This window comes from Monomorium pharaonis, unplaced genomic scaffold (genome assembly GCF_013373865.1).
Source record: "Monomorium pharaonis isolate MP-MQ-018 unplaced genomic scaffold, ASM1337386v2 scaffold_591, whole genome shotgun sequence".
In the NCBI taxonomy this organism is placed as follows: Eukaryota; Metazoa; Arthropoda; class Insecta; order Hymenoptera; family Formicidae; genus Monomorium; species Monomorium pharaonis.
This window is the reverse complement of record NW_023415903.1, coordinates 1-18,724: the sequence shown is the minus strand read 5'-3', so window position 1 is coordinate 18,724 and position 18,724 is coordinate 1. Positions and strand designations below refer to the sequence as shown.

General features: G+C 32.7%; 8 protein-coding genes and 1 pseudogene across 14 annotated transcripts; 5 read left to right on the top strand and 4 right to left on the bottom strand.

Annotated features, from left to right (window-relative positions):
- The first annotated feature begins 454 nt into the window (after positions 1-454).
- Positions 455-2,405, top strand: LOC105828926 (transmembrane protein 179). The gene is made up of 2 exons (XM_012667508.3): positions 455-1,020; positions 1,109-2,405. Exons 1-2 carry the CDS (start codon positions 911-913, stop codon positions 1,662-1,664), a joined length of 666 nt encoding a protein of 221 aa, XP_012522962.1. The 5' UTR covers positions 455-910; the 3' UTR covers positions 1,665-2,405.
- LOC105828933 lies at positions 2,141-3,961 on the bottom strand. Of its 4 annotated transcripts, none has more exons than XM_012667521.3 (4): positions 3,587-3,961; positions 3,074-3,213; positions 2,560-3,006; positions 2,141-2,441 (listed from the first exon to the last, which is right to left on the bottom strand). In XM_012667521.3, the coding sequence occupies exons 2-4, from the start codon at positions 3,188-3,190 to the stop codon at positions 2,403-2,405; spliced, it is 603 nt and encodes a 200-aa protein (XP_012522975.1). In that variant the 5' UTR covers positions 3,191-3,213; positions 3,587-3,961; the 3' UTR covers positions 2,141-2,402. The 4 variants fall into 4 exon arrangements, with proteins under 4 accessions (XP_012522975.1, XP_012522982.1, XP_036150950.1 ...); XM_012667528.3 differs by lacking the exon at positions 3,587-3,961 and adding an exon at positions 3,413-3,580; XM_036295057.1 differs by having other exon boundaries at positions 2,141-3,006.
- Positions 3,962-4,098: 137 nt separating this feature from the next.
- Positions 4,099-5,941, bottom strand: LOC118648677 (dimethyladenosine transferase 2, mitochondrial-like). 3 transcript variants are annotated; one of them, XM_036295052.1, is made up of 4 exons: positions 5,800-5,941; positions 4,887-5,721; positions 4,484-4,794; positions 4,099-4,362 (listed from the first exon to the last, which is right to left on the bottom strand). In XM_036295052.1, exons 2-4 carry the CDS (start codon positions 5,694-5,696, stop codon positions 4,161-4,163), a joined length of 1,323 nt encoding a protein of 440 aa, XP_036150945.1. In that variant the 5' UTR covers positions 5,697-5,721; positions 5,800-5,941; the 3' UTR covers positions 4,099-4,160. The 3 variants fall into 3 exon arrangements, with proteins under 3 accessions (XP_036150945.1, XP_036150944.1, XP_036150946.1); XM_036295051.1 differs by lacking the exon at positions 5,800-5,941 and having other exon boundaries at positions 4,887-5,732; XM_036295053.1 differs by lacking the exon at positions 5,800-5,941 and having other exon boundaries at positions 4,484-4,749; positions 4,887-5,732.
- Positions 5,912-8,135, top strand: LOC118644235 (3'(2'),5'-bisphosphate nucleotidase 1-like). Of its 2 annotated transcripts, none has more exons than XM_036295054.1 (5): positions 5,912-6,046; positions 6,462-6,935; positions 7,136-7,364; positions 7,430-7,514; positions 7,613-8,135. In XM_036295054.1, the coding sequence occupies exons 2-5, from the start codon at positions 6,578-6,580 to the stop codon at positions 7,868-7,870; spliced, it is 930 nt and encodes a 309-aa protein (XP_036150947.1). In that variant the 5' UTR covers positions 5,912-6,046; positions 6,462-6,577; the 3' UTR covers positions 7,871-8,135. The 2 variants fall into 2 exon arrangements, with proteins under 2 accessions (XP_036150947.1, XP_036150948.1); XM_036295055.1 differs by having other exon boundaries at positions 5,921-6,046; positions 6,474-6,935.
- Positions 8,136-8,235: 100 nt separating this feature from the next.
- On the top strand, positions 8,236-11,191 carry LOC118648676 (beta-1,3-glucan-binding protein-like). Its single transcript, XM_036295050.1, has 9 exons — positions 8,236-8,602; positions 8,702-8,853; positions 9,160-9,387; positions 9,638-9,837; positions 9,914-10,047; positions 10,103-10,269; positions 10,348-10,679; positions 10,805-10,906; positions 11,027-11,191. The coding sequence occupies exons 2-9, from the start codon at positions 8,718-8,720 to the stop codon at positions 11,123-11,125; spliced, it is 1,398 nt and encodes a 465-aa protein (XP_036150943.1). The 5' UTR covers positions 8,236-8,602; positions 8,702-8,717; the 3' UTR covers positions 11,126-11,191.
- Positions 11,192-11,413: 222 nt separating this feature from the next.
- Positions 11,414-12,290, bottom strand: LOC118648678. The gene is made up of 2 exons (XM_036295058.1): positions 12,192-12,290; positions 11,414-11,949 (listed from the first exon to the last, which is right to left on the bottom strand). The coding sequence occupies exons 1-2, from the start codon at positions 12,231-12,233 to the stop codon at positions 11,509-11,511; spliced, it is 483 nt and encodes a 160-aa protein (XP_036150951.1). The 5' UTR covers positions 12,234-12,290; the 3' UTR covers positions 11,414-11,508.
- Positions 12,291-12,497: 207 nt separating this feature from the next.
- LOC118644236 lies at positions 12,498-13,919 on the top strand. The gene is made up of 4 exons (XM_036295059.1): positions 12,498-12,605; positions 12,808-12,933; positions 13,003-13,169; positions 13,409-13,919. The coding sequence occupies exons 1-3, from the start codon at positions 12,585-12,587 to the stop codon at positions 13,150-13,152; spliced, it is 297 nt and encodes a 98-aa protein (XP_036150952.1). The 5' UTR covers positions 12,498-12,584; the 3' UTR covers positions 13,153-13,169; positions 13,409-13,919.
- Positions 13,920-13,984: 65 nt separating this feature from the next.
- Positions 13,985-15,436, top strand: LOC118648679. Its single transcript, XM_036295060.1, has 3 exons — positions 13,985-14,025; positions 14,321-14,433; positions 14,604-15,436. Exons 1-3 carry the CDS (start codon positions 14,008-14,010, stop codon positions 14,719-14,721), a joined length of 249 nt encoding a protein of 82 aa, XP_036150953.1. The 5' UTR covers positions 13,985-14,007; the 3' UTR covers positions 14,722-15,436.
- An 819-nt stretch (positions 15,437-16,255) lies between these two features.
- On the bottom strand, positions 16,256-17,211 carry LOC118648682 (annotated as a pseudogene).
- Positions 17,212-18,724: the final 1,513 nt, after the last annotated feature.

Genomic DNA, 18,724 nt, shown 5'->3' with positions numbered 1-18,724 from the left:
TTAATAAATAATAAAGATGGACTGATGCTGGTAGCGCTAATAGCGTCTCCCCGAACGCACCCTAAATATAAGATCCGACTATGAATACCGGCCTTAACGACATCGATAGTTGTCGGTAAGTGGTTACGGAATAGCACTCCAGACGTCGCCATCGCGCATCATGTCCCTATAATAAAAGTAAAAATCTAGTAGGGACACCAGGGCCCCAATTCTGTACCGCATCGTACCGCATGGTACCGCATACCCCGATAACTATCGGTGTCGTTGCGCAGGTTTTTTGCCATATAAAATATCTGCGCAACGACACCGATACTTATCGGTAGGCGGTACAGAATTGAGCCTCTGAAATATATGTAGAGGTTGATAAGTCAGTCTACTACTATGACCATCAGCGAGATGCACCTCTCCGCCGGCGGTGTACGTGCGGTGTACTTTTTTGAAACTGTAATTTTAAGCTGTACCTTTTAGCTGCACTACTGCACTGGTGCAACAAGTTAAAGTGAGACAAATATATCTTTTCTCATTCTAATTAACTTAATTTGCACCAGTGCACCAGTATATTATACAGCTAAAAAAACAGGCCAATATCTGCATTCGATCATTTTTACATTGTTGATAAATCGGCGACTCGGAAAATTTTGTGCTAAAATCACTCCATCTTCCCATCATATGATTTAGGTTATACCGTGACAGCAGTAGAGATTCTACGAGCACGTTTATGGATTATTTTGACAAGTGCGAATACACTTTTAACGCCGTCGCCGATACAAGAAATTTATCAATGAGGAAAACTAAGGAAAACCAAGGATTTATGGATTTTAACTTTCATCATAATCGCGTATGATTTCATTGGTACATTGAACCGTAAAATATTCTCGTTCAATTATTACGTACATACAGTCTTTGGAATATGGCATTATCGAATATTTTGCTGCTGAGCCAAATAGCGGGTTACGTTGTGGCCTTTATTTTATCGCTCTGCATCATTGTGCCAATGAGCCTTCATCAGGATGAGTTTAGGTAAAATAGTATTTGATATCATCAGAATTATAAATTTCTTTGTTGTTCTTCAAGATCAAAGAATCTTACGGTTTCTTTTTTTTTTTAGGGGACACTGTCTTTTGTTTTCAACTGGAGTTTGGCAAGAGTCTGACGGCCAATTCGTGGTGAGCTGGGCGTCACGGGCATATTGCAATTACACAATATTCATTGGTCTGATACTTCTTGTGACATCAACAATACAAATTTACCGATTGTCCTTATTTATGTATCGTGGCGAGGACAGTTCATTTCTCTCTGCATTTGTGGATGTTGTAACTTCCATCATTCTCACCACTGTTACTTTAATTGCCGCGATTATTGTAACCTTAGGTTTCATGACGTGGTGTCAATGTATGACTAAGAGATTTCCGTCGTGCGAATTAGCAGCTGGAAATGATATCGACAAGGCTGATGATATCGATACGTCAGGTTTTTATATTGAACTTGGCGCTGCTCAATTTGGCATTTGGAGCAGCCTGTCTGTTTGGGTCGGTTTAGCAGTTTTTGCTGTTTTAAAACTGCTAAGATACCATCAGTTAGAGAATATGAAAGTTTCCATGTATAGAGAAAGGCAAAGACTAATAGAAGCTACCACGAGTAATCAGTCACAGGAACCAAGCTAAAAGTTGATAGCTTAATATTTTATTTCTCAGAGTGACCGTGATAATAATATATTTGTTAATTTATAAAGATAAATGGGAGATATAAATCTCAAAGAACATACAATTGTGTAAATAATAAAGTTACATATAAGATTCTTTGTTAACATTGAAGCGCACAGATATATTGATACAATGTGTACTATTCTGGTCAGAGTTAATCAGTTTCAAAAAAGAATAGCAGTTTTTATTGAAAGATTTGTGTAAAATTTAAGAAAAGTTTCGAAAACCTTGGTATGTATCATTGTTTATTTTTTTCTAGGTTTAAGAGCATGTAAGACTTGTATAAAGATCATGTTAACATTTAAATATATTTCCAAGTATAATGGATATATGTGTGTGTGTGTGTGTGTGTGTGTGTGTGTGTGTGTGTGTGTGTGTGTGTGTGTGTGTGTGTGTGTGTGTGTGTGTATAATAGGAATATAATAACCTAATGAAAGTTAACAATCACTTCTATTTTATTTTTCTGATATTCTATTGTATTAGATATGATATATCATACTTGTACATATACATACATATGTATGCATATAATTTATAATATGCCACCCACCAAGATATTAAGATTAATAATACAAGATGTAAGAGATACTTATCATATGATGCCTACATTTTGTTATTTAATGTCCTTCAAGTATGTCTATTGTAAAGCGCGCATATAATTTTGTATTTCAATTATTATATAAAATACATATATTAAAGTTATCCTGATGCAGCCTGATGTATTTTACTAAATCTAACCTGAAAAATTGCGTATATGTATCACATTGCAATGTGTCTCATATTTTGAATCATAAAAAAATGTATATGAGGCATCAAAGTAGAGAGCGCGTGGATCAAGATATCTATGTATTCATACTTTTTTGCATATTCCAAGTGTACTCCTACGACTGCCTGGTGGACACGTCCTCGTGGGACCATCAATTATGAAGAAAGGTGCAATATTTGCTTCTACACATTGCAATTGAAAGGTAGTTTCGTTCACTCCTATTACGCCCTCAGGCGCACACGGACCACCTTTTGTTCTAAGAGGATGGCACCCATCATTGAACGGTACTATGCCATCTTCCAAGCAAGGATTTTCCACGCAACGAGGAACGGCCTCGTCCTCAGGAAGAACGACATAATTCTTGGGTGGACAAGGACCTTGTCTGTAGGCTTCATAGCAGGAATCGTTCATCGGGAAGTACAAGAATCGAGGTCTACAATCGCACACCCACGCGTCCTTCGCACTGTCGCTCGGATAGGAAAGCATATCTTTCGGGCATCTACCCGGTATGTATACGGGTATACGCTCCGTTATTACCTGCAATCATCATTATACATGTAAGGAAAAATAGTTCTTTATAATCTTGTATTAATATTTGTACTACCGTGGAGTTGCCACCGCTGACGTGAGCCGTCTCCTCATCAGTTGGAAATGTTACGTCCTGACCCCATATCACGTAGTAATATGCAAAAAATATAAAACTGACGTACAAATATTTCATCTTCCCCTTTGGACAAAATCGATCTGCCGTAAAAATTGTATATGTTTATAAATGTAAGGTAGAGAAAAATGGAACAAGCTTTTTAACGTGCAACTTCGATATGAATACGAAGGTCAATTAAAGCCAGAACGCAAAGAACAAATCTTTATATGATTAATAAAGTGTAATAGATAAACTGTAACAAAACAAGTTAAAAATTAAACATTTCCATTCACTTCTGACCTTTTTCTATGACTAACTAAAAAAGAGAAAAATCAGCGAGATGTGTGCGCGCTTTGATGAAAACGCCCATTATAATTTGAATATAAATTATCTGAATAATTATTAGACATGATTATATGCTAACAGTTGCATTCTGGTTCTAATCGATAGTGATCAAAATGAATGTTTCCTTACAATTTCCCAGCAACACGTCCACTCGTAGTAAAAGAAAAAAAAAAGAATAGAAATATCACACACGTGTTAATAATAAGCAAGAACCTTGCTTGTGAACCTGAGAAAGATGTTCTAAGATTCTCTTGAACGCATACACGCAATTACACTGCCAGTGTAACGGCGACTATGATGATTCAAGGCTAACCAGTGTCAAACAAAAGGAAATGAAAGAGTAAACTGAGCGGGGCGATAATCTTCACTAATACATTACTAAGTATGTACGTATACAAACATATGATCTACGAGAAAAATGCTTTATGTATGTATATATATATATATATGTGTGTGTGTGTGTGTGTGTGTGTGTGTGTGTGTGTATAAATCGAGTTGAGAAGAGGCAGAATCAATCGCAAATCTGGGAAAACATGGTTTAAAACTATAATTCGAAATAATTTAATCGCTTACCAATAAAATGGTAAAAAAAAGCAATGCAAAAACATATTAAGGTTTTGAGATATTTAAATGTTAAAAAGTAAGGTTTAGTTTGTCTTTATTTATTTTATACAATTATATTTACAAAGACTATATTACAGAATTATTCATTTAAAAAGTCAATTTCATTATGTGCACCTAAAGAATTATTCATAGAATGTATGAAATGACTCTGTTTATATTCTGGCCAAGATTTAAATTCTTTAAAGAGTTCCAAAATTTGTGTTGGCGTTAAATCTGCAAATTGTGTATATATCGTGTAATCTTTGGCTATCAATCTAATTCCACAGTCTGGTATCCATTTTCTAGAGACAAAGGAAATAGAACAACATGTAATTGTATGTAAAATAAATAAAAAGATATGTTTAAGATTCTCTACAACAGAAAAATATTTGAAACCGTACAGTTTTTTCTCATCATACTCACTCTAATGCAGGTATTACTCTGGAAGTACGTTTCAGCATATGATGTCTCACAAAATACGAAAATGTTATCCAATCTTCTTGTGATAATTGTAAGTAAAGGTCAGCTTTAGGTTCGAGTTTTATCACATACATTTGCTCATAATCTTGTTTTGCCGATAGACGAAGTTGGTTAAGCATAGGTTGACGTTTCTTTGCATGCCAAGGTATAAAAGCCTTTCTGTTCAATGTTCCCAGAAGTTCGTAATTAAACATTAAATGGAACATCACCTTTGTATAAGAGTACAATTTTTTATTAGCAATGGTATTATATCTCTAAAACAATTAAAATCAAATATTAATATAATTTAGTAAATATATTTTTAAATATACTTGAAAAAGGAAAAGACTAAGACCAATATACTAACGTGCCACAAGGATGGAAGTATTGCGATGTAAAAGACAGGTCTTCCATAGAACATAAAACCATTGCGATGGACTAAACTGTGTATAATAAATGTAAATAAATTTCTACTATCGCTTGCACCTATTACTTGCATATAAGTTTCATCTTTCCAGTTTTTATTCTTTTTTGCTTTGAACATATCTTGATATTTTTCATCATCAATAACTTTATCTTCATAAAACGACCTTGTTATACCAATAAGATCAGAATTTCTAGGGATTAGATTCACTTTTCCAGGATATTTTAAACAGATCATTTCCAGTACATTATATAATTTTGCATTTTTTTCATAAAGGTGAATTAATGGTACACCAACTCTCAAAAGTTCTCTCGTTAATATACCAAAACCAGGATTTAATTCGGCAACGTAACACATATTCGTCCTGAGATCATTTTTTATTAAAGAGACAAATTTCACAGCGGTATCTTTGTCAATCAGATATAATATATTTGTATTTTCTTTTTTATATTTCCATTTCATTGATTGAATAATATCGATTATATCTGGATTAACTTTCTGTATATAATTAAAAATGTCCGATGTTTCTTTATCATATAATATAGACTGTTTAATATATTGTAATACTTTGCTTTTCTTCTTCTTCACTTTCAATCCTGTTTCTTCAATCGATTCCTTCATTTCCATAGAATTAATAGTTTCTTTCTTATGTAAGCTGTCGTTAGTAAATGTCGCGTAATATGTATTTAAAATGTACCTATTTCTTCTTAACAACCAGGAAGTTATTACGGGTAAAAAACTTTTGTGTAACATTTATATTTGATATTTTATATTTGATCTATACAAAAGTAGAGAGTAATCTTAGAACAGTGTTCAAATAAAAAAAAACGATCATAAAGATATATATATATCTTACACTTCCTATTATTATTTCAATTTCCTTTCCTTCCAAACTATTTGGTAGATTGATACATTTCTTCCAATGTTTTGTTTATTCTTTTTTAATCAATTACTAAGTACCGAAAACCTCTATACGTGTATCACATGTTGCCGTTCACACAGTTCACAAGCAACTTAACCTAATCTAACCTAATCTCACTTTTAACGCATTACGTTATGGGTTACGCAGGGTTTTATACATTATCATTGTATCTGAGATAATTGTAAGTAACAAATATATTAATTCGTACAAAAATAATCATTACATAAACTATAAATCTCAAGCATTTCACACATTGTTTTTCTCTTGTATATTCTAGAATTTCCTCTTTCTCTCCTAACTAATATTAATCTTAGTTATATGTTCTTTTTCTAAAGTATGAAATATTTTAGTTTATAATTTATGATGGTTTATATAATGATAATTATATCAAATCATCTAGATGCAAGTCATGCCAACTGTAAAATTAAAATTGTTTTAATTATTAGATTATTAGATTATTATCCACATAACACAAAAATTGCAGTTACATTACAACAATGTTGCAACAACATTGTAATCTTGCAGCAATATTGCTACAATATAATTGCAATTTTTGTGTTATGTGGGTATTAAATAATTAATATTTTTGTAATTAGCTTTTTTTACAGATATGAAAAGTATAGATATTAGACATTATCTTTCTCAGCAACAAAGATAGCTTTATCCGTGATATTATAACATTGGCATTATCATCTCTACAAAGATTTCTAAAATGGCTCAAAGTGCTGCTTTACTGACACGCATAGTGGCATCCTCTGTATCTGCAACAATTCAAGCTGGCAAAATAATCCGAGATGTTTTAAGCAAAGGTGGATTAAATATTGTGGAAAAAGGAAAAAATGATCTGCAAACGGAGGCGGATCGTTGCGCCCAACGTTGTATCATAACTTCGCTCAGTCGACAATTTCCAAACATCACAATTATTGGCGAGGAAGAGCCATCTAGCTGCGAAGTGCCATCAGAATGGATCATTACAGAAGCGGATCAAGAAGTATTGCAATTAAACCTACCAGCCCATTTGGAGGACATTAATCCTAAGGACGTGTGTGTCTGGGTAGATCCTCTCGATGGTACTAATATTTTAATATGTATATAAAGAAAAATCCTGCATGATGAATAACACATTTGAATTTTTAACTTGCTTTATATACATATATATATATATATATATATATATATATATATACATATACATATACACTATTACACTTTATATGTACTATAAATAAAACAAAAGTCAATTTTATTTATAAAAGAATTTGCGTTGCAGGTACAGCAGAGTACACACAAGGACTAGTGGAGCATGTGACAGTATTAGTCGGAGTCGCAGTCGGCAAAACGGCAATCGGAGGCGTGATACATCAACCTTATTATAAAAACGATGAAAACAGCACATACATTGAAAACGGCCGTACATTGTGGGGTATTGATGGTGCAGGATTTGGTGGATTTACACCAAAATTGCCTCCAAAGGAAAGAAGAATAATCACGACCACTCGGTAATTTTAATACTTATACTTTGATATTTTATTATGTTGAATATATATCGTATGTCTGTTTCCAGTTCACATTCCGACAACATTGTTCAAAGCGCTATAAAATCACTGAATCCCGACGAAGTGACACGCGTTGGCGGTGCTGGGCACAAGGTAATTGCGATTATTTTTAATTTTTATTGCGCACGATTTTGAAATTATTAATATATTCTTAATTAACCCAATTGAGATATTGTGTGTCTGGTTTGCAGGTAATTCTTCTGTTAGAAGGAAAAGCTCATGCATACGTATTTGCCAGTCGTGGATGCAAAAGATGGGACACTTGTGCACCCGAAGCTATTCTTTATGCAATCGGTGGTATTTTAACCGATCTTCATGGCGAACGTTATTCTTATAATCGAGAAACGACACATGTGAATATGAGAGGCATCCTAGCCACTGCACCTGGCCAATCGCATCAGTGGTATTTAAGTCGTATACCCGACGAAGTAAAACAAAAGCTACAATAAAGGACCTGCACATTTTTGGTCCAATAAATTATTTAAATAAAAACAAATTAAATATCTTAGCATTATTTAACTATAATGACCATGTATCTTAATTCTATTTAAAAATGTTGAATATTTATCCTGCACAATATACACATTCCATACAATTTTATATTTTTTGACTTTGTTTCAATGAACACCTAATTTGTAAGAAAAATTGCAAAGATGGCTATTCTCAAAACAATCTTGAAATAATAAAATTATGCACAAACATTTTTAATGAAAATATTTAATTAGTTTGTTTCTACCTTGTTAATCTTTTTACAAAATTATTAAAAATAAGTTAATTATAAAATTAATATTATACTGAATTAGTAAAAAAAATATCAGAGCATTATGAGCATCTTTTTTTTTTATATAATGGAAGAAACGTCCATTAGTATTATTAATAGTTTTTCAGAGGAGCATCGTCATTCATAGATTAAATGGCATATTAGGCAATAAATACGTTGATATACTGACCAGCAACCATTCCGGTTTTTCCGTCAAGTTATTCAAGTAGAAGGGAGAATAAAAGGCTCTGCAAAAAGCCTCAGTAAGTCAGTGTGTGTTTGCGCATCACCACGCATCACGCACCATCTAGCTTAGTAAATCGACAGATCCTGACTTGATTTTTACTTGTCCCACCACCAAACAAACTGGTTGTCCTTCAGAAATCGTGAAAGAGCGAGAAAAATAAAAGAACGAAAAAAGGTGAGAGATCAGATTCAAAGAGTTGACGCAGAGAAAATAAGAAGATAAGAAAACTTATTAAGAAATCAGTTAAGAATCAATTTATTGAATTTATTACAGAAATTCGGCAGAAACGATGAAACATTTTCTATTTGCAAAATTGTTTCTCTTGACAATATTTCTCGTAAACATTTATGAGAATTATGCTTATTCTCCTCCAGCAGCTACAGTGCAACCTCTTCATCCCACGGGATTACGCATATCTGTACCTGGTAAGGTAACAAAATTTTAATTACCAAATATATTTACGTAGTATATTTGACTTACTTTAAAAAAATAATTACCCTATAGTTTTATAACAATAATGAAATTATAAAACTTACAAGTGTATACATAGATATCTTTGTAAATTTATTTTAAATTGAAAAAATCTATAATTTAAATTACGACTACTTTGAGACTACTGCGTATCATGTGTCTAGCAATTAAATCATATTATAATCAAAATTATAAGATTGTGTGTAATCGATGCAACATACATTTTATTCTTATAGATAAATAATAAATTATTCTTATAGATGAACATGGAATTACATTGGTAGCCTTTCATGTAAAATTCAATGAAGATTTTGATGGCCTAGAAGCGGGACATATCGCAAAAGACATTCTCAAAGTTCGCAATGGACAATGGACTTACCAAGACCGCCACACTCAATTAAAGAGAGATGATATTATTTATTACTGGATTCATGTTGTTTATCAAGGTCTGGGTTATAATTTAGTTGATCAATCGTATCGAGTTATTGGTAAGTTGTGGATAAATATTTATCAAAATTAATCTTGTTTTGTAATGTTTTTTCTATTATCGCTGAAGTTGAATAGCGATAACAGATAAATGATGCAATCTTGTTGCTGTTTATTTACTATTTGATTTGATTTATCTTGAAATAATTTATTAAATCTTGAAAGAATTTATTTATTAAATGGAATATATAATGGAATTATTCGTGATTTTCTTAAATTTGTTATAATTCTTACAACTTATTTTATTTTCAGATTTTTACAATTACGACGGTACCCTGTACATCGGTGACACGGCTCAAAGTTCACAAAACTGCACAACAACATCGACCACATGGATCTTTGAAAACGACGGACGACGACAAGCCTGTCCACATCAACTCATTTTTGAAGAGAATTTCGATAATTTCAATAGCGCAAAATGGAATGAAATAAAACGTTTTGCCGGTTTGCCAGTACGTGTATCAGCGATAAAAGATTATTTTTAAAAAATTGATTTTTATTAAATTATTATATTATTTTTATTGCCAGGATTCTGAATTTGTCGTCTATATGACTAACGATGTAATGGATACAAGTGATGGAAAGCTACGCATTAAACCAATTTTACTTGAAACTAAATATGGCAGAGATTTTGTATCGCGTGGAAGATTAATTCTTGAAGAGTATGCGAATTAAAATTTTAAAAAGAAGATTAAAAATTAATATATTCTTTTTCAGTTGCACAGGCGAAATTAATACAGAGGAATGCTCTCGTCAGGCTGCTGGTTCATTTATCTTGCCCCCTCTGATCTCCGGACGTATTAATACAAAAGGAAAATTTGAGTTTCTCTTTGGACGTGTCGAAATAAGAGCCAAATTGCCACATGGCGATTGGATATATCCTTGTAAGTTTATTATAACTTTATTATTGTTATTCTTAATTTTGTTTACTTGGATTTATCATTGTAAATGTGTGTATGTAGTGATAACATTGGAAAGCGTCGAGAATACTTGGCAATTGGGACTACATCGCGAGATTAGGATTGCATCCTCGGTTGGCAACGAAGAGCTGAGGACTCCCGAGGGTGAGATTGTCAGTGGTCGTATATTGACCGCGGGCGGACTGATCTCGTCCTTAAATGAAAGTAATGCGCATAGTGTTAATCGCATGAACCTGCTCAAGAGACAGTCGAGCAAACCCTGGTCAGACGATTTTCATATCTTCGAGATCGAATGGAAGAGTGGCCTCATTGTAGTAAAGGTCGATGGAGTGCAGTACGGCGAGCAAACTGTAGACGGATCGTTTGGCAAGCCGGTATTGAAATTGTATTATATTTTTCTTTGCTTAAATATGGGGACTTATATTGTTTACTTAGTTTTACTGAATTTTTTTGAATAATAAATCTGAGAGAGATTTTAATGATGTTATTTATTATGCAGTCATACTTGACTTTGGGCGTAGCTGTCGGAGGCATTCACGAATTTCAGGATCTCGTTACAAGCAGCGGATATGTCAAACCTTGGCGAAATGTCGAAGCAAAGGTACGTTATTAGATACTTAAGTTTAAATTTCTCATTTTTTAAAAGAATGTTTAAAAAAGCTATACTAAATATCCTAGTGATTTTGACAAATAAATGCAATTAACATGATTTTTTTTACAGGCGTTATACAAATTCTATCGCGCGAAAGATCAATGGTATCCCACATGGGATACCAAAACAGTGCTTCAAGTGGATTATGTGAAAGTGTGGGCGTTGTAAATACTTTCGTTTTCACGAAATACGACTACGTATAATCTCAAATACTAATCCGTCTTTATAAAATAACACGTTTTTATACATAAAACTTAACTCATATATATTATATCTTAGCAAACACAAAGTTACATGTAACGTGCTTGTTAGTTGTAATTTCCCACTCAATAATATAATTGTAATATAACACACGTGTTATATTACAATTACATTGTTGAGTGGGAAATTACAACTAACAGGTACGTTACATGTAACTTGGTGTTTGGTGGGATACAAGATAAGTAATAATTGTGATTGATTTGTACTTGATGATTATTTTTATTTTAGATTTCTAACTCTCTATCCTATTACTAACTTAGCTATAATAGTTTATAATTCTACCGATTGCATCAAATATCGCTTACGCTATTGCACTTTAAATTATTACTACGTTTAAAAGGAATTGGAGGTGACATCGAGAACGTACTAAATACAGGTTGCCTATTCAATCGAATGTTAGGACCAAGACCGTTCCCTAAGTGTTGAATAAGATACTCTCCGCGATATCCGAAGCGTTGTTGATAGGTTTTTGCAGCGCGTGGTCCATCTTCTGGTTTGAATTCGATATGCATAGGCTCATGTTCCATATTTATGAAGGACACAAGACGTAATAGACTTATGATACCGTTTTTGGTCCATTCCTGGATCTGCAATCGATTGGGCCAGAATTTTGGGATAATTGAAATATCGGGCCGATTGCTGAATAATGTTTGTGGCCACGTGAAGAATAATGATGTATCAAATGTCCTGGCATTTCGCGTCAACGTTCGGTCGCTGCACCATGCGCTTGTCTATTTAGAATGAAAATTATATTTTTAGTTTTATTAACAAGAAATTTAATCAAATCTATTTTACTAATTCAATACGCAATTAAACTGATCACTAATAATTGATTACAGGACATTTAATAACAAGTACACACACGCACACAAAAATATAATTACATAATAAAATTAAAATTAAAATTTCTCAAATTGAATTAGAGAAGCAAATAAACTTGTCTTTTTCTATCTGCTTAATATAAACCACTTACCGCGCAAAGGACAATTGTTAAAAGTACTTTATCAACATACATGATTTATCAAAGTTGCGTTCATTGCGAAAGCAAAACCTGCTGGAAAACAATCAACGACTGGCTTTATTCGAATTCCCTCTAGCTTTTATGCCTCTATATCCGATAGAAAATTCGTGATTCGAATTAAGTATCGATTCGCAAATAAGCGATTGTCATTCATGACAGGATTCAACGCGACTTTTTAAACTCTCGCGCGTCGTTAAACGTGCGATCGAGTTTTTACTTTCACTACGGGTATTGCAATAGACTGCGAATATTTTAAGGTTTATAAGTATACCGGATTACTGGATAAGTTTCATAGAGTAGTCATTCGGCGTCAGTAACGATACCATTCCTGGAGTGACCTGAGCCATGTATCAGAACCGAATACTGGTAGGTGTAATTAAAAAATTCATAAGGAATCAAATTAATCTCGAAAATAAGAATTTTCAAGTAGCGTTAATAAAAAATTATTAAAAATATTAATGTGTAATTTAAATATTATTGCATAATTTTGTAATTACAATTACCTTAATCAAACTATCATGCATTTTTTAAAATAATCTCTTTACTTTTTGTGCATATTACATTATAGATGATTGTACTGATGACATTATTACTTCATGGCGAAATTAGTGTGCCAATTGTAGATGCTACAGCTCTTAAATATCTACATGATTTAATTCAGTATAACATCGCAGGTGTACCTATTGCGCACGAGGTAAATGTAAAATATACACGACATAATTTTATTTTACTCATTTCTCTTGCTTTACTTGCTTTTATGTAGAAAACGGAATGGGACTTTGATCCAGAAGTCGGTAAACAAAGAAAAATTCGATATGAACAAGAAAACGGACGTTATGGAGAATTAGCAATAGCAAAACTAGGAATGGGCATTGGATACAAAGGTCCATGGGGAGCGCCAACGAAAAGTTGAAACATTAAAACTACCGAGTAAATATATGTTTCTTTTAGTATAATATTATAATTTTGTTAACATGTTTAATCGAGTTGACCGTAAACATAATTTATCAAATACATCTAAAAAAATAAACATAATTTACTAAATATGTAAAAAAATCAAAAATTTGAGTGATAATTATTATTAATATTCACCAGATTTTAATTTGCGTCATTAACAATGACGATTGAGGATAATTAATGATGAAAAAAATGTTTTTCTCTTATTTTAGCACTGCACAGACTTATATTTTCACCACATCCATTTTTCTTAAATATTTGCAGTTATTTAAAATAAGTGCATAGTTCTAAAACTTAATAAAAGTACTTATTAACAATACATTTTAATTATCTAATGACACTGATGGTAAAGTATGCAATGGAAAGTAATTAGAATTAAAAACCTGATTTTTTTTTCTTGAAGTTTTTGTATTTTTTAGTACTTATACTTTAACGCGTATAACTTACAATCGCGCGGAAATATTTTATTTTGGATACTTTCGAAACACATAATTTCGGAAATTTCTTGACTGACGCTTCATGTGAAGCAATCAATGAATGTAGCACAAGGTATCTTCTCAGAACTTTCACTTTACAGGAAAGAATTGGTATGTGGTAGGGGAACGAAGAAATTTAGACTGAGTTCTGACGCGAATCTAGAACGTTGAATGTAGCGACTCGATCAACATTATCTTGTGATTTTTGTTAAATTGATTAGTAATTGATCTAACTAATGATTAATAATTGTTCTATAAAAAACTTTTATTTTCAATATTTATTTCTTATTATTAATCAAGAGAACATTTGATTCATTCACTTCCGGTTATTTGCCATGGCGAGTTTTATTTCTGTAAGTAATAAAAAATAAATTGCTAAACTAACAAACTGCAAATATATATTTTTTAATTTAAAGAATAGTTTTTCTTCTTGAATTAATCGCTTGAAAATTTAATTAATAATCTCCATCTGTCGCAACTTTCTAATTGGTAGGTTTGAACATATTGAATTTTAATTAAATTTCAATTGAAGCTCTTGTCATTAATATTTAACAAACAGTTTTGTACAAAAATATGTATGCATTAAGTAAAAAATAAAGTAAAAACTTTTGCTTTATTATTTTCCGAAATTTTGTTTTCCATTTATAGTGGCGGACTATGATCACATTGACAACTTTCGCTATCCTTTTCCTCGTTCGAATTGATGAAAGTATAGCTGTACTCGCGGAACCTCAAGCACCTAACTTTCAGTATTTTGAACGGCAAGTGAAACAAATATCTATCTCAATATTTACTTGTAGAATCAAAAAATAAACAAAAAATTATTTATTGTAATATAAATATCTCTACAATTCGATTGTTATAATGCAGCAACTTTCCTAAGAAAATCTTGATTTAAAAGCGTCAAGTAAGTTTCATCTTTACTTTGTAGGCCAAAGTATCGCTATCCTTATTACGATGAAAATGGCAAAGGAAAGCTGCTATACGGCTATGGTGGACCGGAATTGTACCAATATAAAACATTTAGTGTTCTTGAAGGGATTCATTAATCATTTTGTTTAAATTCTTAGAAAATTGAATATAAAATATCTATAATACATACAACGTAACATATGCAAACATGTTATGATTAATTCATTAAATATACTCATGAACATAATTCGAATATATCTATGCAACACACGGATATACCTTTTCAATGACACAATTGAACTATATTATTCGAATATAAATCATTATACTATTCAAAAAACAGCAACATCTGTCGTTGGTGTAAGTTACATATTATCCTGCCAACAAAAGGGTACATTCGTAATTGTGAAATTAAAAAGAAACATTATAAGATCATTTATTTATCCTATTACACTGTATTCTTAAATGCAATCGATTTGTGACTGGTTGTAATTACAATATGTTTATCTCTGTATGGTTCTTACTCGGTAAAATGCTGCATGATTCGCTTCCTCTAGCGTGAGTTGACTGACAATGAATGAACGATAGTGAAATTGATACTTGTCGAACGAGACTTAAAAACTGTTACAATATTTAGAAAAGGTGTAAGATAGAATGTTTACGATGATTCAGTGCAAACATTGCTTTGGACTGCAGTCTCTAAGACTATATTACAGGTAGAATATATTATTAAAAGTCATTGGTCTATCAACGTGCATGGAATGTGCAGTAGCACTGCTACCATCTATGAAACGGTGATTTATAGTCTTATTGTAAGGACAATAATGAAATATAGTTTAATAGTATACAGTCTATATAACTACTACTACATCAAATGTTTTCCTTCGGTTTTTTTTTCTACGTGCCAATGTGCTTGGAAAAAAATAGAATCGACAGTTATAATGGTAAAAAAAACTGCAATCACTGCGCAATCGATACACTAGAATTGTCGTCGAAAGAATATTATTCTATTTTGTAATAGAGGTGCACAAGTGACGAAGTTACGAACGCGCAAGCACAATCGAGTAGATGTGAGTTAGTGAGACGTAATGTGTTTATTAATAAATGAACGCGATCGACTGCATATTGACGTCGAGCGATATTTGATACGTTTATTCATTATGATCTTTGTCCGCCTTGCTCTCGCCGGCAGACTGTAACTGTCATACAAGTCCATTTCGAACTTGTTATAATACTGGCCATTGACGCGACGTCTTTGCAATTGCCTTTCGCTAAATTTTTTTACCTCACTGATGACGAAGACGCTCGATGTCAAACGCCGCCAGGAAATGAAGATCTGAAGATGAAAAATAAACATATGTTTACTAGATTACAAGAAGTATATATATATATATATATATATATGTGTGTGTGTGTTGTGTGTGTGTGTGTGTGTGTGTGTGTGTGTGTGTGTGTGTAAAATCCTTTTAAACGATATCGCTAGTATGATACCTTTTGCCGTGAGTGCTTCAGTCTGAAATATTTCTCTGCAACGGAGGGAAGTAGATCACGAACATTTGACCGATGACAGAAAGCGTTACGGCTACCAGGAACATTTTATTACTCCACAGACCGATTGTGAATATGATTTCGTGCTGAAATGAACGCGTATTTTTCAAGCTCTATGTAATGTTCTTTTTCTTTATACAATAACAATCTGAAAATAGTGAAATCTCACCTGTGACCTACAACTAAGAGCATTGAACATGTCGAAGAATACAAAGCAAGTAAATGTCATGGTAGTATCTCTCGCAGTATTCCCATTAACCATCTGAAAATTAAGTATATGTATATAAGTACAAAAAATTATACATTTATCAAAAAAGCATTACCTCTCTGTTTATACACCCATAAAGTGCCAAGAATAATGATGCTAGCAGATAATAAGACATTAATTATAAGATGACGCGTAATCATTGGCTCCTTTGTATTTCGTGGCTTTTGTTTGAGAACGTCCTTATCAACCGGTTCTACTCCAAGACTGTACACAGAAAAAAATTAATGCATACGAAAGTTGCGTAAAGAATATTTAATGAAACATTAAAACAAAATTTGTTAACTTACCTTTGAGCAGGTGGCCCATCCATAATGATGTTGATCCACAATATTTGCATAGCATTCAAAGGATTCGGAATACTCATCAATGTTTGCAAGAGCGATTAGAGAAAGCGCAGCTATGCTGGTACTCAATTGGAATCTGACAAAATTGCGAATATTGTGAAAGATTCCCTTTCCCTCTTCGATCGCCGCGCTAGAAATGAGTCACAATATGAATGATAAATGTCACATTAATTTACATATCTTAAAAATTGATAACCAATATATTATTTACATAATAGTTCCAAAATCGTCATCGACCAAATCATATCGGCTGCCTCCTTGCATAACATCAGTACCGTTTTTACCCATAGCAATGCCTATATCAGCCTTGTTTTAACGCAACTCCATCGTTTACACCATCACCGTCATACCAACTATATTGCCGTTCCTTTGAAAGCTTTTACGATACATAGTTTGTGTTTTGGTGTTACTCGGTAAAATACACTAACACTATTAATACACTGTTCCAACTGATGCTCAGACATCATCATCCAATCTCATCTCCTGATAGTAAACGATTATGAAGCGTGTCCAAAACCAATCATACTAGCTAAAAAAAATAATAAATTTTTTATAATGCAATTCGAATCGTAAATATTTATTTATCAAAAATGCGACCATTTGTTATTTTAATATACACTTCTCGCAAAAATTAAAGGAACAAAAAATTTTCTAAATTTTTTGCCAATTTTCAACAGGCTGTATATTTTAGTGAAAAAATGGTCGTACAGAAATAAAAAAACATAGCTTTTGAAGCTTGAAGACTCTAGTTTAGAATTTTTTGGTTAAAAATTTTTCTGAGCACCGGGTAGCCATGCAATTCTTGGATAAAGCACGAAGAAGAAAAAATTTCAAAATTTTTTACATTTTTTTTTTCGCTCTACGGGCATGAAAAAAATTTTTCGAGCTAAACCAATGCATAGGTCGCAATACGCTAGGCCTGTTCATTCAGCTTCAATTTGCTTTTTTCGGAAGTCAGATACGACTATTTGTCTTCGAGATATCGAATTTTGAATGCAAAGGACCCTTTTTCACTCAACTGCCGATATCTCTGAAACTACTGGTCGCCTAGCAGCTGACGAGCGGTTTCGTTTTCTGCAGAAAATTTCTTACAAAAATCTGTCATGGTGATTGAAAAAAAAATTTTGTCCCATCTGAAAACGGTAAAGGAAAAAAGAGATAAAAAAATGCCCTTTTCCCCTTTTTTGGTAAATCGACTGTGTCTTCGACAATATTGGGGCAAAAGCTTAGGTTAGAAGAAAATTTTACAGTCTAATGTACCCAAAGACCCCCCTAAATTTTTAGATTGATCGGTTCAGCGTTTTCCGGACCGATTGATTGAATTTTGAAAAAAATTAGGGAACAAGACTTTGTTCCTTAAATTTGACCTAATCTTTAAAATTCTTTTTACTCAATTTTGAGTTTTTTGAAGATTGAGTAACAAAAAAAAATCCAAAAAAATTTTTTCAAAAAATTTCGAAAATTTCCAAAAAATTTTTTTTGAAAAATGTAAAAAAAAATTTGAAAAAAATTTCTTTTTTTTCTTTTAAGAAAATCAAACTTTCTGACGAAAATTTTGATTGATGATTGATTTACCGCCGGCATTAGCGTTATCCAAAGCATACCACGTGGAGGTTGCACGGTCGGATTTACGCTTCTTTTGTGCTTACGCACGTGTGTTAATGATTCTTCGAAAAAAATGAGACCCCGTGGTTCGTCAGCTCCACAGTATTTTGCGACTCCAAACTCATTTTCTAAAGTGTGTGTGTGTGTGGTGGTGTTGTGTGTCTCGTGTTCAGTATCGAGTGTTCCCGCCTCTACTCCTAATCACAGCTTGCAATCTTTGTCGCATATTCAAAATGCAATTTCGGATCATGTGTTGGGGATCTGACGCCAAATTCTTATCAAAGCGTTCTCTAATGCTGCCAAATTATTCAGATTCGGATAATTTTGACGCAATCGGCGGCCCAATATGTCCCAGACGTGCTCTATCGGATTCAG

Excerpts from the sequence above, each read along its gene's own strand:
- LOC118644236 (XM_036295059.1), top strand. The coding sequence starts at position 12,585 with ATGTATCAGAACCGAATACTG. Across the intron at positions 12,606-12,807 it reads TGTATCAGAACCGAATACTG|ATGATTGTACTGATGACATT; the intron begins GTAGGTGTAATT and ends ATTACATTATAG. Across the intron at positions 12,934-13,002 it reads GTGTACCTATTGCGCACGAG|AAAACGGAATGGGACTTTGA; the intron begins GTAAATGTAAAA and ends GCTTTTATGTAG.
- LOC118648678 (XM_036295058.1), bottom strand. The coding sequence starts at position 12,233 with ATGTATGTTGATAAAGTACTTTTAACAATTGTCCTTTGCGCG. Across the intron at positions 11,950-12,191 it reads TAACAATTGTCCTTTGCGCG|ACAAGCGCATGGTGCAGCGA; the intron begins GTAAGTGGTTTA and ends CATTCTAAATAG.
- LOC118644235 (XM_036295054.1), top strand. The coding sequence starts at position 6,578 with ATGGCTCAAAGTGCTGCTTTACTGACACGCATAGTGGCATCCTCTGTA. Across the intron at positions 6,936-7,135 it reads CTGGGTAGATCCTCTCGATG|GTACAGCAGAGTACACACAA; the intron begins GTACTAATATTT and ends TTTGCGTTGCAG. Across the intron at positions 7,515-7,612 it reads TTGGCGGTGCTGGGCACAAG|GTAATTCTTCTGTTAGAAGG; the intron begins GTAATTGCGATT and ends TCTGGTTTGCAG.
- LOC118648677 (XM_036295052.1), bottom strand. The coding sequence starts at position 5,696 with ATGTTACACAAAAGTTTTTTACCCGTAATAACTTCCTGGTTGTTAAGA. Across the intron at positions 4,795-4,886 it reads TACTTCCATCCTTGTGGCAC|AGATATAATACCATTGCTAA; the intron begins GTTAGTATATTG and ends TAATTGTTTTAG. Across the intron at positions 4,363-4,483 it reads AGAGTAATACCTGCATTAGA|AAAATGGATACCAGACTGTG; the intron begins GTGAGTATGATG and ends CTTTGTCTCTAG.
- LOC105828926 (XM_012667508.3), top strand. The coding sequence starts at position 911 with ATGGCATTATCGAATATTTTGCTGCTGAGCCAAATAGCGGGTTACGTT. Across the intron at positions 1,021-1,108 it reads CTTCATCAGGATGAGTTTAG|GGGACACTGTCTTTTGTTTT; the intron begins GTAAAATAGTAT and ends TTTTTTTTTTAG.
- LOC118648679 (XM_036295060.1), top strand. Across the intron at positions 14,434-14,603 it reads AACTTTCAGTATTTTGAACG|GCCAAAGTATCGCTATCCTT; the intron begins GCAAGTGAAACA and ends TTTACTTTGTAG.
- LOC118648676 (XM_036295050.1), top strand. The coding sequence starts at position 8,718 with ATGAAACATTTTCTATTTGCAAAATTGTTTCTCTTGACAATATTTCTC. Across the intron at positions 9,388-9,637 it reads TCAATCGTATCGAGTTATTG|ATTTTTACAATTACGACGGT; the intron begins GTAAGTTGTGGA and ends TTTTATTTTCAG. Across the intron at positions 10,270-10,347 it reads TGGCGATTGGATATATCCTT|TGATAACATTGGAAAGCGTC; the intron begins GTAAGTTTATTA and ends GTGTGTATGTAG.
- LOC105828933 (XM_012667521.3), bottom strand. The coding sequence starts at position 3,190 with ATGAAATATTTGTACGTCAGTTTTATATTTTTTGCATATTACTACGTG. Across the intron at positions 3,007-3,073 it reads TCAGCGGTGGCAACTCCACG|GTAATAACGGAGCGTATACC; the intron begins GTAGTACAAATA and ends TGATGATTGCAG. Across the intron at positions 2,442-2,559 it reads CACTTGGAATATGCAAAAAA|GTTAGATTTAGTAAAATACA; the intron begins GTATGAATACAT and ends GCAATTTTTCAG.